The sequence below is a fragment of the Balaenoptera borealis genome (assembly GCF_965194805.1).
Source record: "Balaenoptera borealis genome assembly, chromosome: 11".
NCBI classification, from domain to species: Eukaryota; Metazoa; Chordata; class Mammalia; order Artiodactyla; family Balaenopteridae; genus Balaenoptera; species Balaenoptera borealis.
Window position 1 is genome coordinate 87,996,992 of NC_138868.1, and position 23,815 is coordinate 88,020,806.

At 38.0% G+C, this 23,815-nt stretch overlaps 2 protein-coding genes across 9 annotated transcripts in view; both read right to left on the reverse strand.

Annotated features, from left to right (window-relative positions):
- Window positions 1-146: 146 nt before the first annotated feature.
- On the reverse strand, window positions 147-8,244 carry PTS (6-pyruvoyltetrahydropterin synthase). Of its 3 annotated transcripts, XM_082343644.1 has the most exons (6): window positions 7,950-8,244; window positions 6,444-6,523; window positions 5,223-5,245; window positions 4,786-4,842; window positions 1,868-1,938; window positions 147-1,678 (listed from the first exon to the last, which is right to left on the reverse strand). In XM_082343644.1, exons 1-6 carry the CDS (start codon window positions 8,030-8,032, stop codon window positions 1,555-1,557), a joined length of 438 nt encoding a protein of 145 aa, XP_082199770.1. In that variant the 5' UTR covers window positions 8,033-8,244; the 3' UTR covers window positions 147-1,554. The 3 variants fall into 3 exon arrangements, with proteins under 3 accessions (XP_082199770.1, XP_082199768.1, XP_082199769.1); XM_082343642.1 differs by lacking the exon at window positions 5,223-5,245 and having other exon boundaries at window positions 7,950-8,101; XM_082343643.1 differs by lacking the exons at window positions 6,444-6,523; window positions 7,950-8,244 and having other exon boundaries at window positions 5,097-5,229.
- Window positions 8,245-10,818: 2,574 nt separating this feature from the next.
- The window catches only part of BCO2 (beta-carotene oxygenase 2), a 56,141-nt gene continuing 43,144 nt past the window's right edge, over window positions 10,819-23,815 (reverse strand). For all 6 annotated transcript variants that reach the window (XM_082343514.1, XM_082343512.1, XM_082343515.1 and 3 more), the window contains 5 exons: window positions 14,788-14,925; window positions 14,009-14,191; window positions 13,416-13,526; window positions 11,794-11,922; window positions 10,819-11,459 (listed from right to left, as the gene is read on the reverse strand). In XM_082343514.1, coding sequence (XP_082199640.1) covers window positions 11,809-11,922; window positions 13,416-13,526; window positions 14,009-14,191; window positions 14,788-14,925 — 546 coding nt within the window. In that variant the 3' untranslated portion in view covers window positions 10,819-11,459; window positions 11,794-11,808. The remainder of the gene's footprint in view (window positions 11,460-11,793; window positions 11,923-13,415; window positions 13,527-14,008; window positions 14,192-14,787; window positions 14,926-23,815) is intronic.

Genomic DNA, 23,815 nt, shown 5'->3' on the forward strand with positions numbered 1-23,815 from the left:
TATCAAAGGGAATTTATTAACAATTTTAGACGAGAGCCAAGTAAATTATTAGAATTCCTTAAAAAAAAAATGTGTTCTTGGGAGTCAGACTGAGTATCAAACACTCAGTTTGCTATTTATTTGCTGAGTGAGCTTAGGCAGGTAGCTTAAACTCAGTTCAATTTTAATTTTCTCATCTGTAAAATGGGAAAATGGGAATAATACCTTACATGGAAGCTGTGGGAATTAAAACATAAAGTGCCTTACCAAATTATAGCTATCCTGCCTTTCAAGTAATCAATACAAAATATACATGAATAAGTAATATAAAAATTGTGTTGATAACTAAAACACATTTAAATTTAATCAAGTGGGCATTGTATTATTGTCAAAATTTACCATAAAATTCCTGTAGTTAATAACTCTCCAAAATAAAAGTGTACTCCTTTGAAAATTTTTTTAGTATAGTAATCACCACACATGTCCTTTTACTATTTTCAGGCAGCAACATTCTAAGAATCCATTGTGTACTAGTTGCTATGTGGAGAGAAAAATGAAACCCTATATTTAAGAAGTTCAGAATACAAATGAGAACACAAGTGAGAACAGTTCTTTTTGCGAAGAAAGCAAATACGTTCTTGTGGATTTAGGCATAAGAAAATGATACCAGGGATGAAAAATATAGTTCAACCTAAGCAGATAAATTTAGTGATCAGAACAAAATGGAATTAATTAGGAAAAACTGTATAAAAGAGATCCTTTACAGAGTAATATATCCTTTTCATGTTGATTATTTTAAAAGGGTTTAATACATGTGATTATTCTTCAGCCTTCTGAGTTTAAATTGTTCAGGTAGCCACAAGGTCTGGAAACACAGACAAATATACATAAGCAGTTTACTGATCTTCCATGATTATGTTCAATGTGCTATTCCTCACTAGCAGTTCATAGTTCAATAAGCTGTGCAAATGTGCAATGAATAATGTGCATTAAAGCAACATTCCCATCAGTCCTTGTACAACTATTTACAATGCATTGCCTCAGATGATTTGTGTCTAATTTTCACTGAATAAACTTGCACCTTTAGCATATTCTAGAAGTGATCAAGGGAGCTCAATCTACTAAGAAATAGAATGTTGTCTATGTTTCTAGACTTGGTGATCACCTGTATTTTATTTTTTATAAGATTCACCTACTGTGAGTCTTATAAACATTTTTGCCATTTATATTATGCCAAGAAAATAAAATGAATACTAAAAATGAGATAATGGAAAAACAAAAACAGATTTCTTTTGCTTTCATATAATTCTACACCAAACATTTTGCTGAAATGATTTTAATCTATAGATGAAAGACTCTTTAAATGATACTCAGAATACATTACAAATTTGATTTTAAAATAGATTTGAGTCTAAAACAGGTCTTACTCACAATGATTCCAATAAATCAAGTGCTCCAGAACTCAATATGGATATGCAACAATTATGTGATGACTTCTTAATTGTCCAAGGGGATAAAGATCTTCTTCAAATATGGAAAAAAATTAAATCATTCTATAGTATTAACCTCTAAGAGTTATTCTCCTTTATAGACTACAATATTATTATCAGTTTCATATACTTTTACTTTATAAAGAACTCCCATAGGAAGAAATTTCTGGAGGTTTTCCCAGATATATACAGCTACATTTTCTGTCGTGCTGTAGAAGAAAAGGAAAGAAGATCAAAAGGCAAATAAACAAAACTTCATGTTTAATACTTACAGAGAATAGAAATTCTAGTTTTAAAAGATATTACACTAAAACTTCAGAAATCACACAATAATCAAGTAGAATGTTAAAATCGATTCTTCTTTCTTACTATTTACATAAAGTAAAATAGTCACTCACCTTACAACATCTGCAAAATACGGCACATCCAGATCCAGATTCTTATGATCAAGGGGCTTCATAATTGCCTCCTATAGACAAAACAAAGGAAAAACATCACTAATTCCATTTATGACTCATATTCCAAAGTGTTCTACCTTTGCTTCTAAACCTTACCTTATCATTTAGTCACTAACTCGATACTTGCAAGTACTCGGTGTCTTATAAAACAATCTCAGAAAGTTTAAAGTTGTAAAATAAAGTAAGGCCTAGCTCTCCATAATGACTGGATATCCTCATTACTGAATGCAAAGAGGTAAGAAACCAAAAATAGAGAATTCACTGGAGCTTTCTCATAACAAGCCATTGTGATTCAGAATTTAGTTTAATACTTCTTGAATTCTGTCCAAAATATTACTAGAAATACTTCTCCCTAACAGTCTCACCTTCAGCACAATGTCACAATTTAATTAGGACAAATATCCAATGAGTACTACATTTATAAAGCAGATTAAGACTGAAATTATGTAAGGAGTTCTGAATTTCTGCTGTAAGGAGTAATTTAAGGATGATCTTGGGCTCTTAGAAGAAAAAATAAAAACATGTAAAGACTATTGCTTCCTAATACTTGTATTAGGAATATTAAACATAATGTTTTTCTTTGTCAATGGCAAGAATTGTAATTGCCTTATTCTTTGTAAATTTTTACTTTTAGCTATTGTAAAAAATCTAAGCAATCTAAAAAATACAATAAACTAGTGAATATAACAAGAAAGAAACAGACTCTCAGATGAAGAGAACTAGTTGTTACCAGTGGGGAGTGGGAAGGGAGGAGGGGCAGTAAAGGGGTAGGGGATTAAGAGGTACAAACTATTATGTATAAAATAAGCTATAAGGATATATTGTACAACATGGGGAATGTAGCCAATATTTTATAATAACTATAAATGGAGTATAACCTTTAAAAATTGTCATTCACTATACTGTACACCTGTAAATTATATAATATTGCTCGTCAACTATATTTCAATAAAAAAAGCATTTGTGAAACAATCTAAGTTTCCATATGGTATGGTTCCAAGAAAGGTACATTAATGACAACAATAGCAATCATTTTCTGAACAAAATCAGAATCATATAAAAAAAAGTAAGTCCTAAACCAAACAACTTTTAAAATAAATCAAATGATATCCATATGGATATCAAGAAAATAAATCTTTGTTTAATCTTTGTTTTAACTGAAAATTCCAGTTCAGATCTCAACTTTTCCATTGAAGCCTCTTCTACAGGGCTCCTTCTAATTTGACTCTGTATGCCATGATCAGCCACTTTTACTGATGTAAAAGTACTAAAGTGTGTGGTGTGTGGTATCCTTCAGGTATGCAAAGATGGGGAAAAAGTGTAGAGAACCTCTCCTTTCCTATTTAACTGTATGCCTGCTTGGGGTGTCTCTTATTTCTCAAGTTGTTGTCTTGTATTTGTGTGTGCACACACGTGTGTGTGTGTGCGTGTATATGTGTGTGTGTGTGTGTGTATATATATATATATATTTTTATGTCATCAGTAAATGCAAGCACTCTGTCTTTACAGCTTTCCTACAGTACTTTGAGCACAGTACTGTTTGTTCATTCACTCATTCTCCTATTCATTTATTCAAGCAACATTTATTGAGCACTTACTATTCTTTCCCTGCTATAAAAAGTCATGTGAGGGCTTCCCTGGTGGCGCAGTGGTTAAGAATCCACCTGCCAATGCAGGGGACACGGGTTCAAGCCCTGGTCTGGGAAGATCCCACATGCCGCGGAGCAACTAAGCCCATGCACCACAACTACTGAGGCTGTGCTCTAAAGCCCGCGTGCCACAACTACTGAAGCCCGCATGCCCAGAGCCCGTGCTCCGCAACAAAGAGAAGCCACCGCAGTGAGAAGCCCGCACACCACAACAAAGAGTAGCGCCCGCTCGCCGCAACTAGAGAAAGCCTGCGCGCAGCAACAGAGACCCAACACAGCCATAAATAAATAAATTAATTTTTTTAAAAAAAGAAAGTTTAAAAAGTCATGTGAGCACGCTGTGGCTAACAGCTATGTCTCATTCATCATTGGATTCCCAGTACTCAGCTCAAAGACTGATGCAAAGCAGGCATACTTATTGAATATATGGGAGATAAGTAATGTGAAAGAAGTAATGATTATTAATAACAGCATTTTTATGAAACAAATGTCAAATTTTAGAACAAAATAAGGAGCAAAGCTGAAGCAAAATAAACAGGTGAAATGAAGGCATAATAAAAACTAAGGTGGATGGAAGAAAATCTAATCTCAACTTTGCAAAGGACTAACTACATGACCTAGGGCAAGTCAGTTGGTTAACTGTTCAGCATCTCTCAATCTCAATCTATGGAATGAAGAAGTTGGCTTAGATAACCTCTGAGGTCTCTTACAATCCAAGAATTCTGTAATGATATAATCAGTAAGTCTTTCACTGAACAACCTCTTTTTTGTTATCCCTATGATGAACTGCCCCAGTGAGTTTATAATAAAGCTAAAGTGAATAAAACAGGGTAGTACTAAAATCTGTGATCAAAGGTGTAAGGAAAATTCACAGAAGAAATAGAAAGTTTCAAGGAGAAAGCCGTGTCTTGAAAGAAGGGCAGAATTTGTTAAACAGAGAAAATCAGGATACGCCAACAAAAAATACAAGACGAGCACGTTGCATTTATTCCTATCATTGTAAGACAACCATGACTAATTTCCATTAAGTCATCCAAACACCTTTAGAACACTGAGAGAAGTTCCTCCAACTACTACCCCACTCCCTCACCCAACTCCACTTGCCAGGTCACAGGACCTCTGATGATACTTGGTTGGGGAAGTGAAAAGGCGGCCATCAAATATTATATTCAGAAGACAGCACAAAATAAGCATCCAACATGCCATTACCTCCATATACTCTTTGAGGTCAGTCAAATTCATGACCATTCCTGTAACAGGATCAATCTAAAAAGTAAACAAAGGTGAATATTACTATAACATGCTCTTCATATTTAAACCTCTGGTAAATTATTAAAGGCTGCACAATGTGCAGAAATTGTCCCCACATTGGCCTTCATCCCCGAGACAATCTATCTCAGCATGGAAACACCAAGTACTCTAGGCTTCCTTTTCACTGTAGTGCTCTTCTACCTGCCCACATACAGCACATTAAAGAGGACACTTTGGGAGAGGAAAGGCCTGAAATGGCAGCAGCTCACCATACACAAAGACCAACAATGAAGCAGTACTGATTTGAACAGAATTTTTCAACACAGAATCCATCACATCGGCTGAAAGAGCGCCCAGCAATGTGCACAAACCACAGAGACATTTTCAGCACGTACCTCTCCATGTACTGTCACCACAACTATGGGGAAGAAAACAAAATACCAAAAAAAAACATGACTTTCAACAGAGTAACATCCAAACACAAGTTACCAACAGAAATTATTAGATCTCACCCCACAAAGCTATATTTTCCCCCAGAACATCTTTTAGTTAAGATCTTTTTATCAACTAAAGCAAGACTCAACCAAGGCAGAGGAACTTAGAGGTGCTTAGCCAAGGCCAAAAAGGGTATAAATTCTGTTTATGATGCACTTGGAAGGAATCTCCACTAGGTAAGATCAAGATGCTGCTTGATCACTGCCTGTAAAAGTAGAAAATATACAGGAAGAAATCCAGCTACACACTGAGCTGGTCCAAGTATCTTTCTGAGCAAGCAAAACTACTACTGGGCCTAAAATTCTTATTCCTTTATTCATGTGAATGTAAACACAGTTTATAGTAATGCTTTGTAAATTAACAAGTACTTGTATGAAACTTCTGAAAAATCTTGATGATCAGAGTGCTCTACAAATTAATGACTTCTACATATTTTTTTCAGCTCCATACAAACACCATTAGGTATTATGTGATAAGTGAGCAAACTGAGAATGAGAGATATCATAGGTCAAGTAAGTTAGGCAGTAGCTAAACTAGAAATCCCAGACTTCTGACATCTTTTCTGGTCTTTTTACTCCATCATACCATATACTGTGATGCTCTATGGCTTACATAGCTGTTTTGTGGAGATATCATCTGTATCTCAAATAATCAAGTCCCTTGTCCTTGCATAAATTAATTACTTTCTTGGAACACTACTGTCAAAGTTTTAGACCCAACCTATTTTCCTGCCATACCGCATATCTTGGGCCAATACGCTCCCTTTGTCAGTCATTATTTACTCAATGAATACAATCTAATTTTAACATTGTCCTCAGCAATACCTAATTAGAAGGAAACATGGTGCCAAAAGAATGTCATGTATTCTTAAGACCAAGGAGAACAGTATTTAAGCCATTCATTGTTTTGATCTATAACAGCAGACAACTGCATAGTAAAACTTAAGATACATCCAACTAAGGCAACAGATCTTTTCATTTTGAACTTCCATTTAATTTCTCATTCAAGGCTCAAAGCATTCATGTTCTGTCCATAAGGTTTCTTACTCATTTAGACTGTATATGCTGAACACTCTTTCATCATTACCGAAAGTGCTAAAATTTCACCAGTTTTTCTCTCACCTTTATAATTGTGCCCATGGCCATTTGGGTTGTTGCATTTCCCAAACAGTTTCAAGTTTTCCTCATTACTCAGAGATTTGCTGACCAAAAAAAAAAAAACAAAAGTCAACATGATACATATTCAGATACCTTCTCTGTTTCCTACACTTATTGTTTGCTCTAGCCTTTGAAAAACTTCACAACTTACTATTCTTTAGCTCATCAAATGGAGAGTCATAAATCAATCTGATTTCATTACTCAATTTTATGTCAGGAACCAGTGTATGCCCCCTAATTAGACTACTATACCACACAAATTAGCTTAAATAAATTCAACGTCCTTGTTCCACAGCAAGACTTCAACAACTGATCTGCTCAAGGCCCTTCCATTTTTCAACTCAACATTTACTGAGTACCTACTACATACTAGGCATGGGCTGAATGAAGCAAGGGCACATGGTGATTAAAAAAAAAAAAAGACGCTTATCCCCAAGTGGCTTAAAATCTCATTCCCCTGAAAAATAATTACATGACCTAGTACATCTTCTCTTTAAAATCTTGCTTTATTATCCCTCAACTATTGCCTACTGATAACGTCAATCCATTCAGGGGTATTCAAGTCAGGTTAAATTTTAAAATTACAATACTCAGCCGTTGTTCCAGGCAGAGATCCATTTTCTTAATGTATTTTTATACCTATACCTGTCCAATCAACTGTGCATCTTCAATGAGGCCTTACCACTCTCATATGTTTGAGCTTCCTATTAAATAACCCCTTTCTTTTTGAGACTCTATTACTTTCCTTTTTCCTGCTCATCTACTTCTTACATTTAGAGTATTACAGTTCACAAAGCTTTTGCACAAAATTATCTCACTGTACCCTCCACAAAATTGGCCAGTTTGTACACTCCAGATAGAAAACTGTTACAGGTCTTGATCACTGCTGCATCCCTGTTACCTAGCACAAGACCTGACAACAAATACCTGTCCAGTGAATAAATGGACAGGTGAATCCTGCTAGGTAGAAATTATCCTCATTTTGCAGACGAGGAAACAGATGCTCAGAGAGTGGAGCTTGCTAATGAGTGGCAAAACCCTGCTCAAAATCAACTCTTCAGTGCGATGAAGCAGTCTGAGTACTCCGGGCTCAGATCCCAACTCTGCTGCTTGCTCTCAGGAAAGTGAACATCTGGGTTCATTTTCTCTTCGGTATAAAGTGGACAAAACTCGCCTTGCTGTAACTATATTAGCTATGGGTAGCTAACATGTACTGAGTGTTTACGATGTGCCTGGCACTGTGTAACCTGCGCGAGTTCAACACCTTTCAACGTCACATCGATCCCCGGGGGGGCTGGTCGCCGCCGGTCGCCGCTGTTATGACGTCATCAACGAAGCCTGGCGGCCGCAGGACTACACCACGCCCCCCGCCCGCTCATCAGCGGGTACCCGTGCCCCTCCCGCACCCGGGACCCAGCTCCGGGGCTCGAAGGTCCTGCCCCCACCACTGGTACTGTAGGCACACCCCACCTGTGGAGCCGATGGGTCGCGCTGAAGGAGACCAGGCGGGACACTCGCGCCCGCCGGCCAGGGCCCGAAGCCGCCGCGCTCATGATTTTGCAGGCCCGCCGCCAGGCAGAGAAAGGGGGCACCTCCCTCCGCGGCTGCGCAGTGCGGACGACGCCCGGCAGAAGTGCTCTCTGCTTCACCCTGCGACTGGGCTCCCTCTGCCGACCTGGAGGCCGTAACAGGCGTTCCTTGCTATCTCAATCTCTTGGGAGAGCGAGCGCTTAGAGAGCTGGGACCGCCTTAGAGCGGTCAAATGAGGTGGGTGGGGTCTTAGTGTCCTTCATTTTTATGTCTGCTCAATGAGGTCCCTCCCACTCCCTTCTAGAAAGCCCTGGGTTGTAGAAACTTCCAGTCGCTGCTTACGCTGCGACTAGTCCCAGGGCCAGCCTACTTATAGCTTAAAGGGAGCAGAAATTTGAGTGCACGTGTGGGACCACGTGTCTTTCAGAAATGATACAACCTTTGGACTATTTGTAAAGATTCTTACAAAGGGAAACTCTCGAGCTGTCCTTATCATCCATATGCATGCATGGAGCCGTTTATCACTCTGGGTTGCCGCAGTGTAAACACATGCACCCATGAACACACACACATTAGCTATTCTCTGCCCAATGTAGACACCTCCAGAGTGAAAGGATCTTGTTTCCTCGCCATCTACTCATAAGCAGTGGCCAAACTACTTATAGTTCCCAGTACGCACCAGTGCATTTCTCGCCTACATTCATTCTTTCATTAATTACTGAATACCTACTGTGGCTGGCACTGTTCCAGGCACTGGAAAGGAGGGATAAAATCATGGGCGTGGTGGAAATATAAGCCCCATGATGCTTTCTCCCAGATGTCTCCTGTCTCCAGCTATATATGGTGTTTGTTGTGCATTAAATTATTAATGTGTAGCAAACTTCCTCACATGTTTTCAAATGTTTTTCTCCTTTCCCCCATTGGGCTGTAATGAAAGAACTTTAAATAATTGTAAACCAGAGATTTTTGAGATAGAAACTCAAAATCTAGTTCAGTCCTCTCACTTTACAGATAAGAAAACACAGACCCAGATAAGTGAATTATTTACCCAGGATCACTTATAAACAATGTTTCCCAGGCATTGACTGCATCAGAGATAAATACTATAACCATCAATGGTTACACAAACACTTCACTTGTTCCCAATTCAGTTTAAAGAATCAAAATAAAATAAAAGGTAAAAGGTAGAATTTCTGAGAAATTGCTTTAGTTATTTGCTTTAGTAAAATATGTCACTGCATTTGCAGAGTTCTTGCTCTATTTTATTAAAGCTAATTCTATGTAAAGGTACTCACCAAATTCACCCTCAGTCATCCTGTTATGCATTGAATTGTGTCCCCTCCAAAGTTAAATGTGTTGAAGTCCCAACCCCCAGTACCTCAGAATATGGCTTTATTTGGAAATAGTGACTTTCCAGATGTAATTAAGATAAGGTCACTAGGATGCACCCTAATCCCTTTTCCCCTCACTTGTGCACCACATAGTTCCTTTCCTTGAGTCTCTGGACACTGTCCAGTGATGAGTTGGACTTAGGGAAAGGAAGAGGCTCTGCCTAGGCTTTGAGCCTCAGTCACATGCTCATTCAATTTCCAGAACTTTCTGCATTGGATTACCAGGCATATACACCTAGATTATAAAATGTTGTTGATCATTTCTTGTCTTCTCCTTCAAGAACCGTATAGATGGCAGGGCCAAGGCAGAATTCAGGTGTCCTTGGGTCAAAATCTTATTTTTATACTGCTAAACTTTATATGTTTGAGCTTCACTCTCTGTGTAGTAGGATGGAGTAAAGGTTTATAAACAGAAGAAGGACATGATCAGATAGACCTATGTACCTCCCAGATGTCCACTGGAGTCTTCTTCACCTTTCAGATCCAAATAAGATCTGGATCAAATTTCCATGTCTTATCTGGGGGAGTACAATGCCTTTTTGAAGACTTCTGTGAAATACCAAGGGATTTATGTTCTTATGGTTACCTCAGCCTCTAAGCTCCCACATCTGCTATATTAGTTCTGTTTAGGCATCTTCTATTCTGTACCTATTGCTATTGCTCTGTATCTCACCAACCCAGACACAAAACTTAGAACTTTTATTTTATTGCCACAATGCAAACCCTGACATGTGGCATTTGTATGTATGGAACCCTTTGCTAAGGTGAATAGGGTTTGTGATGTTTATAATAACTCTCAAGGAAAACTGAGAAGAAACTGACTATGTTGGTCCAGGACTGTGCAGTGAGGCTAATGAGTTCACACTGCCCCAAACTACATGTTTGGGGGGCTTCTCCAGCACCATTCAACATGCACATGGAGCATGTACAGTTTAACTGGCCTGGACTTGGAGTATAACTGAAGGAAAAGGGAACACGGTATTTTAACGTGTGGTTTAAGTGACAGATCTAGGCTGATTTGGGCTGTTGGTAAAAACTAACGGGGTTTAGACATGAAAAGATTATATGGTCTCTAGTGCCACCTGTTGCCCAACTAAATGAAGAACTACCAACTTTTTTTTTTTTAACATCGTTATTGGAGTATAATTGCTTTACAATCGTGTGTTAGTTTCTGCTTTCTAACAAAGTGAATCAGTTATACATATACATATGTTCCCGTATCTCTTCCCTCTTGCGTCTCCCTCCCTCCCGCCCTCCCTATCCCACCCCTCTAGGTGGTCACAAAGCACCGAGCTGATCTCCCTGTGCTATGCGGCTGCTTCCCACTAGCTATCTATTTTACATTTGGTAGTGTATATATGTCCATGCCACTCTCTCACTTTGTCACAGCTTACCCTTCCCCCTCCCCATATCCTCAAGTCCACTCTCTAGTAGGTCTGTGTCTTTATTCCCGTCTTGCCCCTAGGTTCTTCATGACCTTTTTTTTTTTTCTTAGATTCCATATATATGTGTTAGCATACAGTATTTGTTTTTCTCTTTCTGACTTACTTCACTCTGTATGACAGACTCTAGGTCCATCGACCTCACTACAAATAACTCAATTTCGTTTCTTTTTATGGCTGAGTAATATTCCATTGTATATATGTGCCACATCTTCTTTATCCATTCATCTGTTGATGGGCATTTAGGTTGCTTCCATGTCCTGGCTATTGTAAATAGAGCTGCAATGAACATTTTGGTACATGACTCTTTTTGAATTATGGTTTTCTCAGGGGATATGCCCAGTAGTGGGATTGCTGGGTCATATGGTAAGAACTACCAACTTTTCATCGTTCTCTGAAGAACTAGACACCTGGAGATTAGGGGAAAAATGCCTGATTTTAACAACATCCCTCAAAACAACAGCCTCCCAAGGCTGAGCTGGGGGCAGGGTAGGAAGTGGTACTGGGTGGTTCAACTGCAGTGGCATCTGCTCTGGACAGCAGAGAAATAGCCAGTTTAGGAGCCTCCAAGCATGACATCCTCTGTGAGTACCTTAGGACCAGTAGCAACAGGCAGGCTGTAATGGAAAAAACAAGGGGTTTTTCAGACCTATATTCATATTCTACTAGCTACAGTTATCTGTATTTCTTCTCCCAAGTGAGGGAACCTCTGTCATATATTTATAACATATATCCAGTAAATATAAATTTAAAACTCTCTTCAAAAGGTTGTATCAACACTTGCTTAATGTTTTCAAGGAAGATCCCTAAGAAAATATAAACCATAATTATCTCATGAATTCCATTTTTAATAGAAATTTTAAAACCAGATGTCTATGGTTTGGAAGGTAAGGTGCACCTTTGCTCTCTCTTTTGTACAGAGCACATTCATTTAAAACCGAGTTCCCAGACCTTGTGGATGTTCCATCAGATGGTCACGAAGGTGCCATGGAACCCGTAAGGCATTTGCACAGGCACCTCTGCTCGGCCCAGTTCTTCAAAGTTCTTGGCATCCAAGACTAGGAGGAAGTTTCTTTCATTCTAGAAAAGGAAAGCCAATACTGAAAATTCTCTTATTTTTTTTCTGTAAAAAAATCTGTCTGTCTCCTCCAGTGGGCTGTAAAATTTCTAAGACAGAGACTACATATTACTCATCTTCATGTCCACCCCCAGCAACTAGCACAGTGCCTTGCCTATTCATTCACTAAATGTTTGCAGAATGCTGAACTGAACAGAAAAGGAAATTACAGCTGAAGAAGTTCATATCTAGAGTAAAGAATAAGTTCTTTATATCAATCACCTTCATAGGATCTCTTTGGGTTTAAGGATCTTTTTACCTGCCCCTTTTCAATCTCCTAAGAGACATAAAAATTCTTCTAAAATGAAATGCCTCCATTTTGTGTTACTTTGGAGCTGTTCAAAATGTAGCATTGCAAGGCAGACTGAGATTTGCCCTGGTCTAATTACAGGAGTGGCAAGTACCTGGCATGAGGACCAAGTCCTCCTAAGCCCATGGCAGGCATTACTAATTGATCACAGCACTTTCCTCACCTAAACCTTAAAAAGCCTCAGAATCCAACACCCCAGTAATAATTGATCAAAGCTGGTACTCAAAGTGAACCTACTGCCACAAGACTGCCCTAGACAAGAAGTTATATATCGACATTATTGGGACTTCCCTGGTGGTCCAGTGGTTAAGACTCCGTGCTCCCAGTGCAGGGGGCCCAGGTTCGATCCCTGGTCAGGCAACTAAGAGCCCACATGCCACAACTAAAGATCCCATGTGCTGCAACTAAGACCCAGTGCAGCCAAATAAATATTAAAAAAAAAAAAGATGTCAACATTTTTGAGATACTAGGTCAGGGCCTATCACATTAGATTTTTGGATCACTCAATTTATTTTATTTTATTTTTTAGTTTTTTTTTAAAATATTTATTTATTTATTTATTTTGGCTGCACCGGGTCTTCGCTGCGGCATGCGGACTCTTTAGTTGCGGCATGCATGCGGGATCTAGTTCCCCGACCAGGGATGGAACCCGGGTCCCCTGCATTGGGAGCACGGAGTCTTACCCACTGGACCACAAGGGAAGTCCCTTGGGTCACTCAATTTAAATTGGCAGCACAGATGGTGGTATGAAACATTAGACTAGAATTCAGAAGTTTGGGATTTAAATACTGGCTTTACCACTATGAGATCTGATGCAAGTCTCTTTCAACTTCCTTAAGTTACAAATTCTACGTGTAAAATGGTACCCCACAAAGTTGTTTTGATGACTAAATAAGATAATATGTATGAAAGAGGTTTGTAAATTCCTATGCAAATGTAAATTATTATTATGGTTCTAAAATAGAACTTTAAAACAGTAATAAAGTACTGATTATGATAAAAGGGTACCCAAATAATAAGGAGAGGAAGAAAAGGGAGAAGGTGCCAAATTGGAATCAAAATAAACCATCAACAGCATCACTAAATATAACCCTCAAAAGGCCCAGTGCTATTTCTCTTTCTGACGAGTGACGGAAATACATTTACCTGGTTGGGAGTGATCACCACAGAAAGAATAACCCCACCGTCTTCTTCATTGGTTCCTGGTACTGGAACAAAAACAGGTTCTGAGGGATAAAAGCCATCTTCTCTCCAAACCTGTAAGTCCCCAGAAAAGTATTTGATAAAAGACTGGTTATGAGCTAGAAGCGTTCTATAGTGATTGTCAGTCCCAGCATGAATTTGGCTGTCAATGCAATGGTCCAACAGTAGAAGAATCAGGCTTACTGAGTTAAATATAGGAGAGGGAGCTTTTGCAGCTACAGATTCCATCATCATCAAACACAACTGGTGTAATTATAGTTTCCCATCAACCTGAAATAGAGGTGTCCCATGATTTCTCTCAAAATACTATCAAGCATAGAATTATTTCTCTGGGCTTGTGGTTCATTTAGATTCCCTAGAGGGAACATACCCCTAATCTATGTGATTCCATGGTTCTCAGATTTAATAAAAGTAAGTGGCTGAGCTGCTTAAATATTAAAAAATCTCAAGACCTACCTTAAAAAAAAAACAGAAATTAATTCAAAGGGCAGAATAGGTTTTTTAAGAGTTCAGAAAAGGAAAGAGAATTTCATTACCGTCAGTGTCTTGTTCACCACGTCAACCTTGATCAGAGAATCGCCCACCAAATGCCGAAAGCCACAGCCATAGAAGAACTGATACTTTTTGCCACTGAATTGGCCATAGTTGATCTGGGGAAATTCAACACCTCCTTCCTCTTCTAGGTCCTCAGGATATAGATTTTCATAAGAACACCAAATCTAAATCAGGGCACAAAAGGATTTGTAGTGATTGCTTAATTCTTACTTTCTTCAGTGTAGGTCAGCATGGGGCTAACACCCTATAAGAGTTTGTGACAGGGCTTGAAAACTGAGGTTCTATGTCATTTTTTAATATTGTTCCTCTTTTCATCATGTGTATGAACATATAAAAGATTATCTGGTTTTGTGACTAAGCTGTCAAATGGCATAGGAGGTAGAAGTGGGCTTTTATTCTACTAAAGCTGAGACATTGTTAGCTACACAATGATATGTAAGTGCAAATTATCTAAAAGGTGGGGATGGTCAATTCCTATCTCAAATACTTAGACATTCCACAACCATTAGAAAGTTTCATATATTTGTTTCAAAACACAAAAGGGATAGGTAAATACACTGCTCACTCCCACCCAGAATTCTGTGGCTCTTTTGCAAGCCATGCTCCATGACCTTACCCTGCTCAGCTGAATGTTATAAAACTTACTGGGCACCAAACATTGTGGAGAACAGCCACACTACATAGCCACACTACTTTACTAGTGAATGAAGAAACACTACTGAGGATCAAAGTCTTAGTCTAATGTCCATTCATAGCATACCTTTCCATCAGCCTGTTTCACAGCACTGGCTGAAGAATAGGACAACGGGCTGAGGTTCTCTCCCTCAGGGGCATTCAAACTGACACGTAAGGGCAAAACAAACCTTCGAGGAAAAGATCTGGCTACTGAATTATAGACCTGTTCAGGAGAGAGAAATAAACTGTTGAGAAAATTGTCATTCATAGAATAACAGCATGTCCCAATAACTGAGATCCAGTCAATATTATTGGCATTTCTAAGTAATTGCATAAATGATCATTTTCACTCATTCATTTACTCAGCAAATATCAGTTGAGTACCTACAATAGGCCAAGCTCTGTTTTAGACACTGAGAATACAACAGTGAACAAAACAGTCTCTGGCCTTATATTCTAGAGGAGAAAGAATGATAATAGATATGAAATATATGTTACTTAAGTAGTATCAAATAAATAAATGATTATATAGCTCAAAGTCAGATAGTGATAACTGCCAATAAGAAACACACTGAAGGGTGAGGGACTAGAGAGTAAAATGGGTGCTTCCTTCCTCGGGTTTGGTCCAGGAAGAACTCTGTGTGGAAATGGGCTAACCTAGCAGGCCTGGGTTGCTCAAACCCTGCATATTCTCAGGAAAGGCCCGTTTTCATGACTGGTCCTTGGCCCGCACCTGGGAACAGAGCTCTTTGAATACTCAGTCTGATAAGAGTATGTTCGCATGCCTGAGGCCTTGAGGCGTACTGTACTAATTTGTTCTTATAGTTTATGCTAACAACGTGATTCATAATGAACACCTGCCTTCTCTATGGGGCTCTAGAACTTCAGTAATTGAGGTTACTCATGTAGGGGCTATATATGTTATGTGTTGATCCCCAACAAACACCCTGGACCACCAGCTTGGTGGGCTTCCCTGGCAGGCAACATTTCGCACATGTTGTCACGAGTTGCTGGAGGAATCAAGCATATCCTGGGAGAGGGCTCTTGAAAGCACGCACCTGGTTTCCTCCAGACTTCATCCCATGTACCTTTCTTTTTTTCTGATTATTCTGGGACCCATAAGCCCTCCTAGTGAATCATTAAAACAAAGAGTGGTTTTGGGGATCCCCCCAACACAGCATCTCTGCAGAGATGATGCTTAAGCAGGAGATCCTAATAAAATAAGTGTATTTTTTATGACAGTAAGAATGGTTTAAGCACATCTTCCTCTCTTGAAATATTGTAAGATGGGGAACAAACTATGCCATTTTCCCCCATATACCTAGCCCATATTATCTCCATAACATGCAGAAATGTTTTTACTAAGTAAAGACTTAGTGCTATTTTTAACCTTTGTAAACAATTAGCTTTTAAAATTTTATTTTTAAATTTATTTAAACATTTTTGTCTTTTGCAAAACCATAGGTGAACAAAAAGAGAGTGCCAATAATGGTTAGTTAGGCAATATGGATCAACTGTTTCCCTGAGAACAGATAGAAAAACTGGACAAAATGTTTAAAACAGCTATTTGAAGGCGCTGGTGAGCTAAGAAAGGCAATGAAGAACAACGGGGCATCGATTTGGAAGGAGAAGGAAACCCACAAAAACTACATATTGGGGGCAAATTTTCCACTAAGGACATCAGCTGCTTTTAAGAACAGGCAGCTGAAAGGCTGAGAAAATATAAAAGAATTTTTTATTAAACGTTTTAATTTTGAGATATATATTGCAGACCCACAAGCAGCTGTAAGAAATAATACAGAAAAACAAACAATTGATTTTAAAATGGGCAAAGGACTAGACTAGACATTTCACCAAGATATACAAATAGCCAATAAGTACATGAAAAGATGCTCAACATTATTAGTCATTAGGGAAATGCAAATCAAAATACAGTAAGATAATACTTCACACTCATTAGGATGGCTATCATAAAACAAAAAACAAAACAAAACAACAAAACAAACAAAAAAAACCCAGAAAACAACAAGTGTTTGTGAGAATGTGAAGAAAGTGGAACCCTTGTGCATTGCTGGTGGGAATGTAAAATGGTGCATCTGCTGTTAAAAACAAGTTGGCGGTTCCTCAAAGAGTTAGATATAATAGAATTATCATATGATCCAGCAATTCCACTTCTAGGTATATGCCAAAAAAGAATTGAAAAGAAGGACTCAAACAGATACTTGTACACCAGTGTTCATAACAGCATTATTCATAATAGCCAAAAGCTGAAAACAACCCAAATGTCCCCCAACAGATGAATAAACAAAAGGTAGTATATACATACAAGGAATATTATTAAATCTTTAAAAGGAATGAGATTCTGATACATGTTACAACATGGATAACCCATGAAAAGATTATGCTAAATGAAATAAGCCAGACACAAAAGAAAAAATCTTGTATGATTCTACTTATATGAGGTACCTAGAATAGGCAAATTCATAGAAACAGAAAGTAGAATAAGGGCTACCAAGAGCTGGGGAGAGGGAGGAGATAGGGAGCTGTTATTTAATGGGTACAGAGTTTCTGTCTGGGATGATGAAAAAGTTCTGGAAATGAATAGTGATGTTGGTTGCACAACATCATTAATGTATTTAATGTCACTGAATTATACACCTAAAAATAGTTAAAATAGTAACTTTTGTGTTATGTATATTTTACCACATTAAGAAAAACAAACAATGCAGAGAGATCCCATGTATCCTTCATCCAGTCTCACCAATGATGACCTCTTACATAACTACACTACAACGGGGAAACTTACATGGATATAATCCACCAACATTATTCAGATTTCACCAATTTAACACACATTCATTTGTGTTTGTATGTGTGTGTGTGTGTGTTTAGTTTTATGCAATTTTATGACATGTAAATTCATATGATCACCACCATACTCAAGGTACAGAACAGTTCCATCACCACAAGGATCCTTCATGTTACCCTTTTATAAGGATATTGCCATACCAACTCCCCCATCACTTGGCCCTAATGAGAAGAGATTTTGATAGTTTTGAGGAGCTAGAGAAATAAAAGTTGTAGTTCAAAGTCTCCAAGAAGGGGAAGCATTGATAAACCTCTAGCTCTTTGGGTCAGGATCCCTTAGGCTGTACCCTAGAAGTAAAAATAAACAAAAATAGTCCAGCTCTTGCAGCGACTGTATCACGTTTCAAATTTTCTCAATCCCTATAACTAGATTAAGAATATCTTCAATTGATAATGTACTCTAGCCATCTGCCAGAAGCAAATGAAAATCTTCCCTAGAGGAAGATAACAGAGTCTCAAAATATCCCTCCTACAATTTTTCAAACACAGTATTCTGTATAGAATAAAAATTAGTCAGCACATGAGACGACAAGAGAGCACGATTTAAAAAACAACAACAACAAGATAAACAACAGATGATAGAAACAGAACCCCAAGTGATCCAGATAATAGAGTTATCAGACTTTAACTATTCTGAATATGTTGGAGGAAATTATTTTAAATTGGGATTGTAGCAGAGAACTAAAATTATAAAAGAGAAAGTAATCAAAATTCTAGAACTGAAAAATGCAATGAGTTTAGGAACATAGTGCCTAGGTTTAACAGCAGAATATACACAGCTGAAGAAGAATGTTTGAACTGTAAGATAGATAAGAAGAAAATATCCACAGCAAGATACTTAGACCAAAGGATAGAAGATACTAAAAAGAACATAAGCAACAGAGGGATAGAGTGAAAAGGGGTAGCATATGTGTACTGTAGTCCCAGAAAGAAAAGAGAGAAAAGACTTACCAGATACAATATTTGAAGAAATAATAGGTGAAATTTTTCAAAACTAATGAAAGACATCAAACCATTGATTCAAGAATCTTTAAGGAAAAAAAAAGTAAAAATAAATCAAAAGGAACTCATACTAAAAAATATCATAGTACTAACTACAGAAAACCAAAGAGAAAATCTTTGGGGGGTGGTGGTTCAACTTCAAAGGAGCAAAGCTTTAGACTGACAGCTGATTTCTTAAGAGAAATCAGAAGACAATGAAATGATATCTTTAAAGTGTCAAAAGAAAATAACAACCTAGATTCTTTATCCAGTGGAAACATCCTTCAAGAAAGAAGGTAAAATAAAGACATTTTTCTGACAAGCAAAAACAGAGATTTCATCACCAGCATATCTGAACTAAAGAAAATACTAAAAGACGTTCTTCAGTCAGAAAGAAAATGATTCCACATGGATGCTCAGAGAAGCTAGAAGGAATTAAGAGCAAGAGAAGGTACAGATGTGGGTAAATGGGTAGTATGGGTAATTATGACTACATAAAACAACATTAATAATAATGCCTTATAAGGGTTAATATATAGAGAGAATTAAAATATATAAGAACAGTAGCATACAAATCAGGAGTAGAGTAAATGAAGTTAAAGTGTTCCAGGGTCCTTGCATTGTCTGGAAAGAATTAAAAGAACTGATTTATAATACATTGTGTTAAATCAAGGATGCATATTGTAACCTCTCAAATAATCACTAAAAGAATGTATAACTACCAAGCTAATGGTCAGGGGGTGGAGTGATGTTTGGGGGAGGGGAGGTGGAAATGAAATAATAAAATATACTCAACTCATGTAGAGAAGGCAAGAAAGGAGAGAAAACAAGAACTAGTGAGACAAATAGGAAGCAAATAGTCAGATGGCATATTTAAACCTCAAAATATTAATGACTGGTTTAACTAAATGCCCCAATCAAAAGTCAAGAATTAGCACAATGGATTTTCTAAGTATATGTTGCTTACATGGTACATATTTAGAAAGATTAAAAGTAAAAGGATGGGAAAGTTATAGCACGCAAACATCATGGCAAAAAGCATTACTTAGAGATAAATATTCAATAAACCAGGAAGGTAAAACAATTCTAAATTTGTATGCACACAGAGCACCAACATATGTAAATTTTAAATTAGCATAACTATGAGGAGAAACAGAAAAATCTATACTCCAAGCAAAAGATTTTAATATACATTTCATGTTATATATTAACTGATAGATAGAGATCAATAAGAATAAAGAAGATTTGAATAATATTATTTAAAAATATGACCTAATCAACATATATAAAACACTACATCCAAAATTCATTATTTTAAATGCACATAAAACATTTTTCAAAATAATCTTTTGCTGGGCCATAAAGCAAATCTCAATAAATTTCATAAACTTCAAATCATACAGTAAAATTAAGCTAGAAATCAATGGGAAAAATAACTAGAAAGATTTCCATTTGTCTGAAAGTTTAAAAAAAATTTTCAAAGACTAAATCTCAGTGAAAGTTAGAAAATACTTTAACTGAATAGTAATAAAACATATCAAAACTTGTGGGATGCTCTGCTAGACAGAGATTTATCATCCCAAAGGTATATATGTTGAGGAGGGAAAGGTAGAAAAATAACAAACTAAGGTTTTATATCCTTAGTTAGAAAAGGAACACATTAAGCACAAAGAAAGTAGAAAAGGAAATGAAAATAATAGCATAAATTGATGAAACTGAAAACAAACACACATTAAAGAATATCAACTAAGCCAAAAAGTTGGTCTTTTGAAAAGTCCTCATTAAATTGATGAGAACCTAGCAAGCCTAAAGGAACAAAAAAGACAGCAAAAATAACCATATAAGGGATAAAAACAGGGGCTATCAATTAACCCTACCTACATTTTTTTAAAACATAGAATATCATGAATAACATTAGATCAACAAATTTGAAATTTTAGATGGCATTAATAAATTTCTTAGAAAAAGACTATTCACCAAATCTGACACAATAAGAAATAGAGAATCAGAATAACCCTATACTATTAAAGAAACGTAATTTATAATTTAAGATCTACCTACAAAGAAACTTACGGGCCCAGATGACCTTACTGTTGAATTATTCCAAACATTTAAGAAATAATGCCAATCTTACACTTTTCATGCAGAGAATAGAAAAGAGAACAATTTCCTACTCACTGTATGAGATTAGCAAAACTTTAATAACAAAACCTAACAAGGGGGCTTCCCTGGGGAGCAGTGGTTAAGAATCCGCCTGCCAATGCAGGGGACATGGGTTTGAGCCCTGGTCCAAGAGTATCCCACATGCCGCAGAGCAACTAAGCCTGTGCACCACAACTACTGAGCCTGTGCTCTAGAGCCTGTGAACCACAACTAATGAAGCCCGAGCGCCTGGAGCCTGTGCTCCGCAACAAGAGAAGCCATTGCAATGAGAAGCCCGTGCACTGCAACGAAGAGTAGCCCCTGCTCGCCACAACTAGAGAAAGCCTGCACGCAGCAACGAAGACCCAACGCAGCCAAAAATTAAAATTAATTAATTAATTAATTAATTAAATCCATTAAAAAAAACTAACAAGGACATTATAAGAAAGAAAAATTACAGGCCAATCTTAATCATGAAATTGATGCCAAAAAATGCTAAATAAGATATTAGCAGAGAAAATCCAGAAATATATTAAAAATACAGTGCGACCAACTGGGATTTACTTCAGGAATAGAAGGTTAGTTTAACATTCAAAAATCAATCAATGGCTATTATAAACGTTTTAAAATCAATCAGTGTATCTCACCACATTTGTAGAAGAAAGGATAAGTCATGTCATTATCTCAACAGTGCAAAAAAAACATTTGATAAAATCCAACATCCACTCATGAGAAAAATTATTAGTAAACAAGCAGGTGTACATCAGCATCATAGTGCATGATATGCTCCCTTTGTCTCTCCCTTCAGTCTACAACCAATAACATAATGTTAACTCAAGAAAGGTTCATCTGCCCAACACACTGGAAGGCTGGAGAGTTCCACACATTTGTACATCTAAAGGTGGGTGGACTGGAGCACACTGAGGAGGCAGAACTGAGAGGAAAGCAGAGGTGGTGCTTATAATCCCGACTCCCAGCTACAGTAGCTGAGCCTGCAGCCCCAGAGAACCCAGTAACAGCAGGGGAGGCAGCACACATGACTCCGGCCTCCTGGCTGCAGCAGCACCCACAGCCGCAGGGAATCAAGCAACAGTGGCAGCGGGGCCTGTGACCCCTCCAGCCATGGAGGTGGCCACAACCCAGCCCCCTATCCACAGCTGTGGTGCCTGGGAACCCAACAACTCCAGACACAGCAGAGGCCCCAGCCACCCTGGCTACCCCCACCACCGCCCTCCCCCAACAGCAGCAGTGCCTGCAACACAGGCAACCCCAACGTGACAGATGTACCCACCATCCCGATGCCCGAGGCAGCAACACCAGCAGCAGCAGTGACACCGGCAGCAGCAAAGCACCAGTGACCCTGGAGGCATAAGGTATGAGAGGGAGGGCACCAGGCAACCCCTCTCACAGAGGTGGTAGAGGGTGGAAAGTGCTGATTTTCAAATATAGCCAGAGGCAGCTCAAGTAAGAGAAACCAAAAACTTGTGCCACCTACTTATGAACAAAAGAAAGCCCTCTAATAACTAACCTGTTGAATTGTTAGCATCTAGTAAAAAAAAAAAAAAAAAAGCTTTACCTAAAGAAGAAAGGTGTTTGCTACTTCAAATGCGCTGGCTACATCAACTCATTAAGCACCATAAAAAAAACATGGTAACACAGTATCACATAAAGAAAAAGACAAATCTCCAGAAATCAAACCTAAAGTCATGGAATATTACAATCTAACTGATAGAGAATTCAAAATAGCTGTCCTGAAGAAACCTGATGAGCTACAAGAAAACTCAGAAAGGCAGTTCAATGAGTTCAGAAATAAAACAAATGAACAGAAGAAATATCTTACCAAAGAGATTGAAACTATGAAAAATAACCAACTGGAAATTCTGGAGCTGAAGAATTCAGTAAATGAGATGAAGAACACGTTAGAACGTTAGAAAGCACTGGAAATAGAGCAGACCATATGGAAGAGAGAACTAACGAGCTTGAAGATAGAAAGCTAGAAATTAGACAGAAGAGGAGAGGGAACTAAGATCTAAACAAATGAAAGATTTCTACAAGAACTATCCAACTCCATTAGGAAGGGTAACAGAAGGACAATGGGTATCCCAGAAGGAGAAGAGCAGGAGGAAGGAGCAGAGAGTTTATTTAAAGAAATAATAGCTGAGAACTTCCCAAACCTGGACAACTGGATATCCAAGTCTCTGAAGCAAAGATAACACCTAATTATCTGAATGCAAAAAGACCTTCTCCAAGATACATTATGTTAAAACTGTCAAAAGTCAATGACAAAGAAAAAATCTTAAAGACAGCCAGGGAAAAAAAGATAGTAACCTACAAAGGAACCCTCATTAGGTTACTGGCAGATTTCTCAGCAGAAACTCTACAGGTCAAAAGAGAGTAGAATGACTTACTCAAGATATTGAAAGATAAAAACTGTCACCCAAGAATATTCTATCCAGCAAAGTTATCCTTCAGATATGAAGGAGAAACAAAGGCATTCCCAGACAAACAAAAGCTAAGACAGTTCAGCACCACTAAACCTGCCTTTCAAGAAAGGTTGAAAGGAGCTCTTCTACCTGAAACAAAAAGGCGGAAGAACACAAAACTTTGAGTAAAGTCATAAACAGAATCAGAAAATTGCAACTCTGGACTTCCCTGGTGGCACAGTGGTTAGAATCTGCCTGCCAAAGCAGGGGACATGGGTTCGATCCCTGGTCTGGGAAGAGCCCACATGCCACGGAGCAACTACGCCCGCGAGCCACAACTATTGAAGTCTGCGCGCCTAGAGCCCGTGCTCCGCAACAAGAGAAGCCACCGCAATGAGAAGCCCACGCACCATAACGAAGAGTAGCCCCCGCTTGCCGCAACTAGAGAAAGCCCACACGCAGCAACGAAGATCCAACGCAGCCAAAAATTAATTAATTAATTAATATAAAACTATAGCAGAAAACAATTTACATTACATAATCCAAGGAAAAATTCTGCCTTGAACTGATTATCAGGAAAAAGTAAATCCCTTCAAGCTAGATGAACTGATACACTTTTTTTTAATCAAAGAATTAATATTACAGTCCATTTTACTATTCCTTCCAGGAAATGTAAGTATGTTTAGTGCCCAAGTGTAA

What these genes read in the sequence shown, in the direction of transcription:
- PTS (XM_082343644.1), bottom strand. Translation starts at nt 8,032, where the DNA reads ATGAGCGCGGCGGCTTCGGGCCCTGGCCGGCGGGCGCGAGTGTCCCGC. An exon ending in GCGACCCATCGGCTCCACAG is followed by an intron (nt 6,524 to 7,949) that starts GTGGGGTGTGCC and finishes TTTTTTGGTCAG; the next exon opens with CAAATCTCTGAGTAATGAGG. An exon ending in ACCTCAAAGAGTATATGGAG is followed by an intron (nt 1,939 to 4,785) that starts GTAATGGCATGT and finishes TTTTGTCTATAG; the next exon opens with GAGGCAATTATGAAGCCCCT.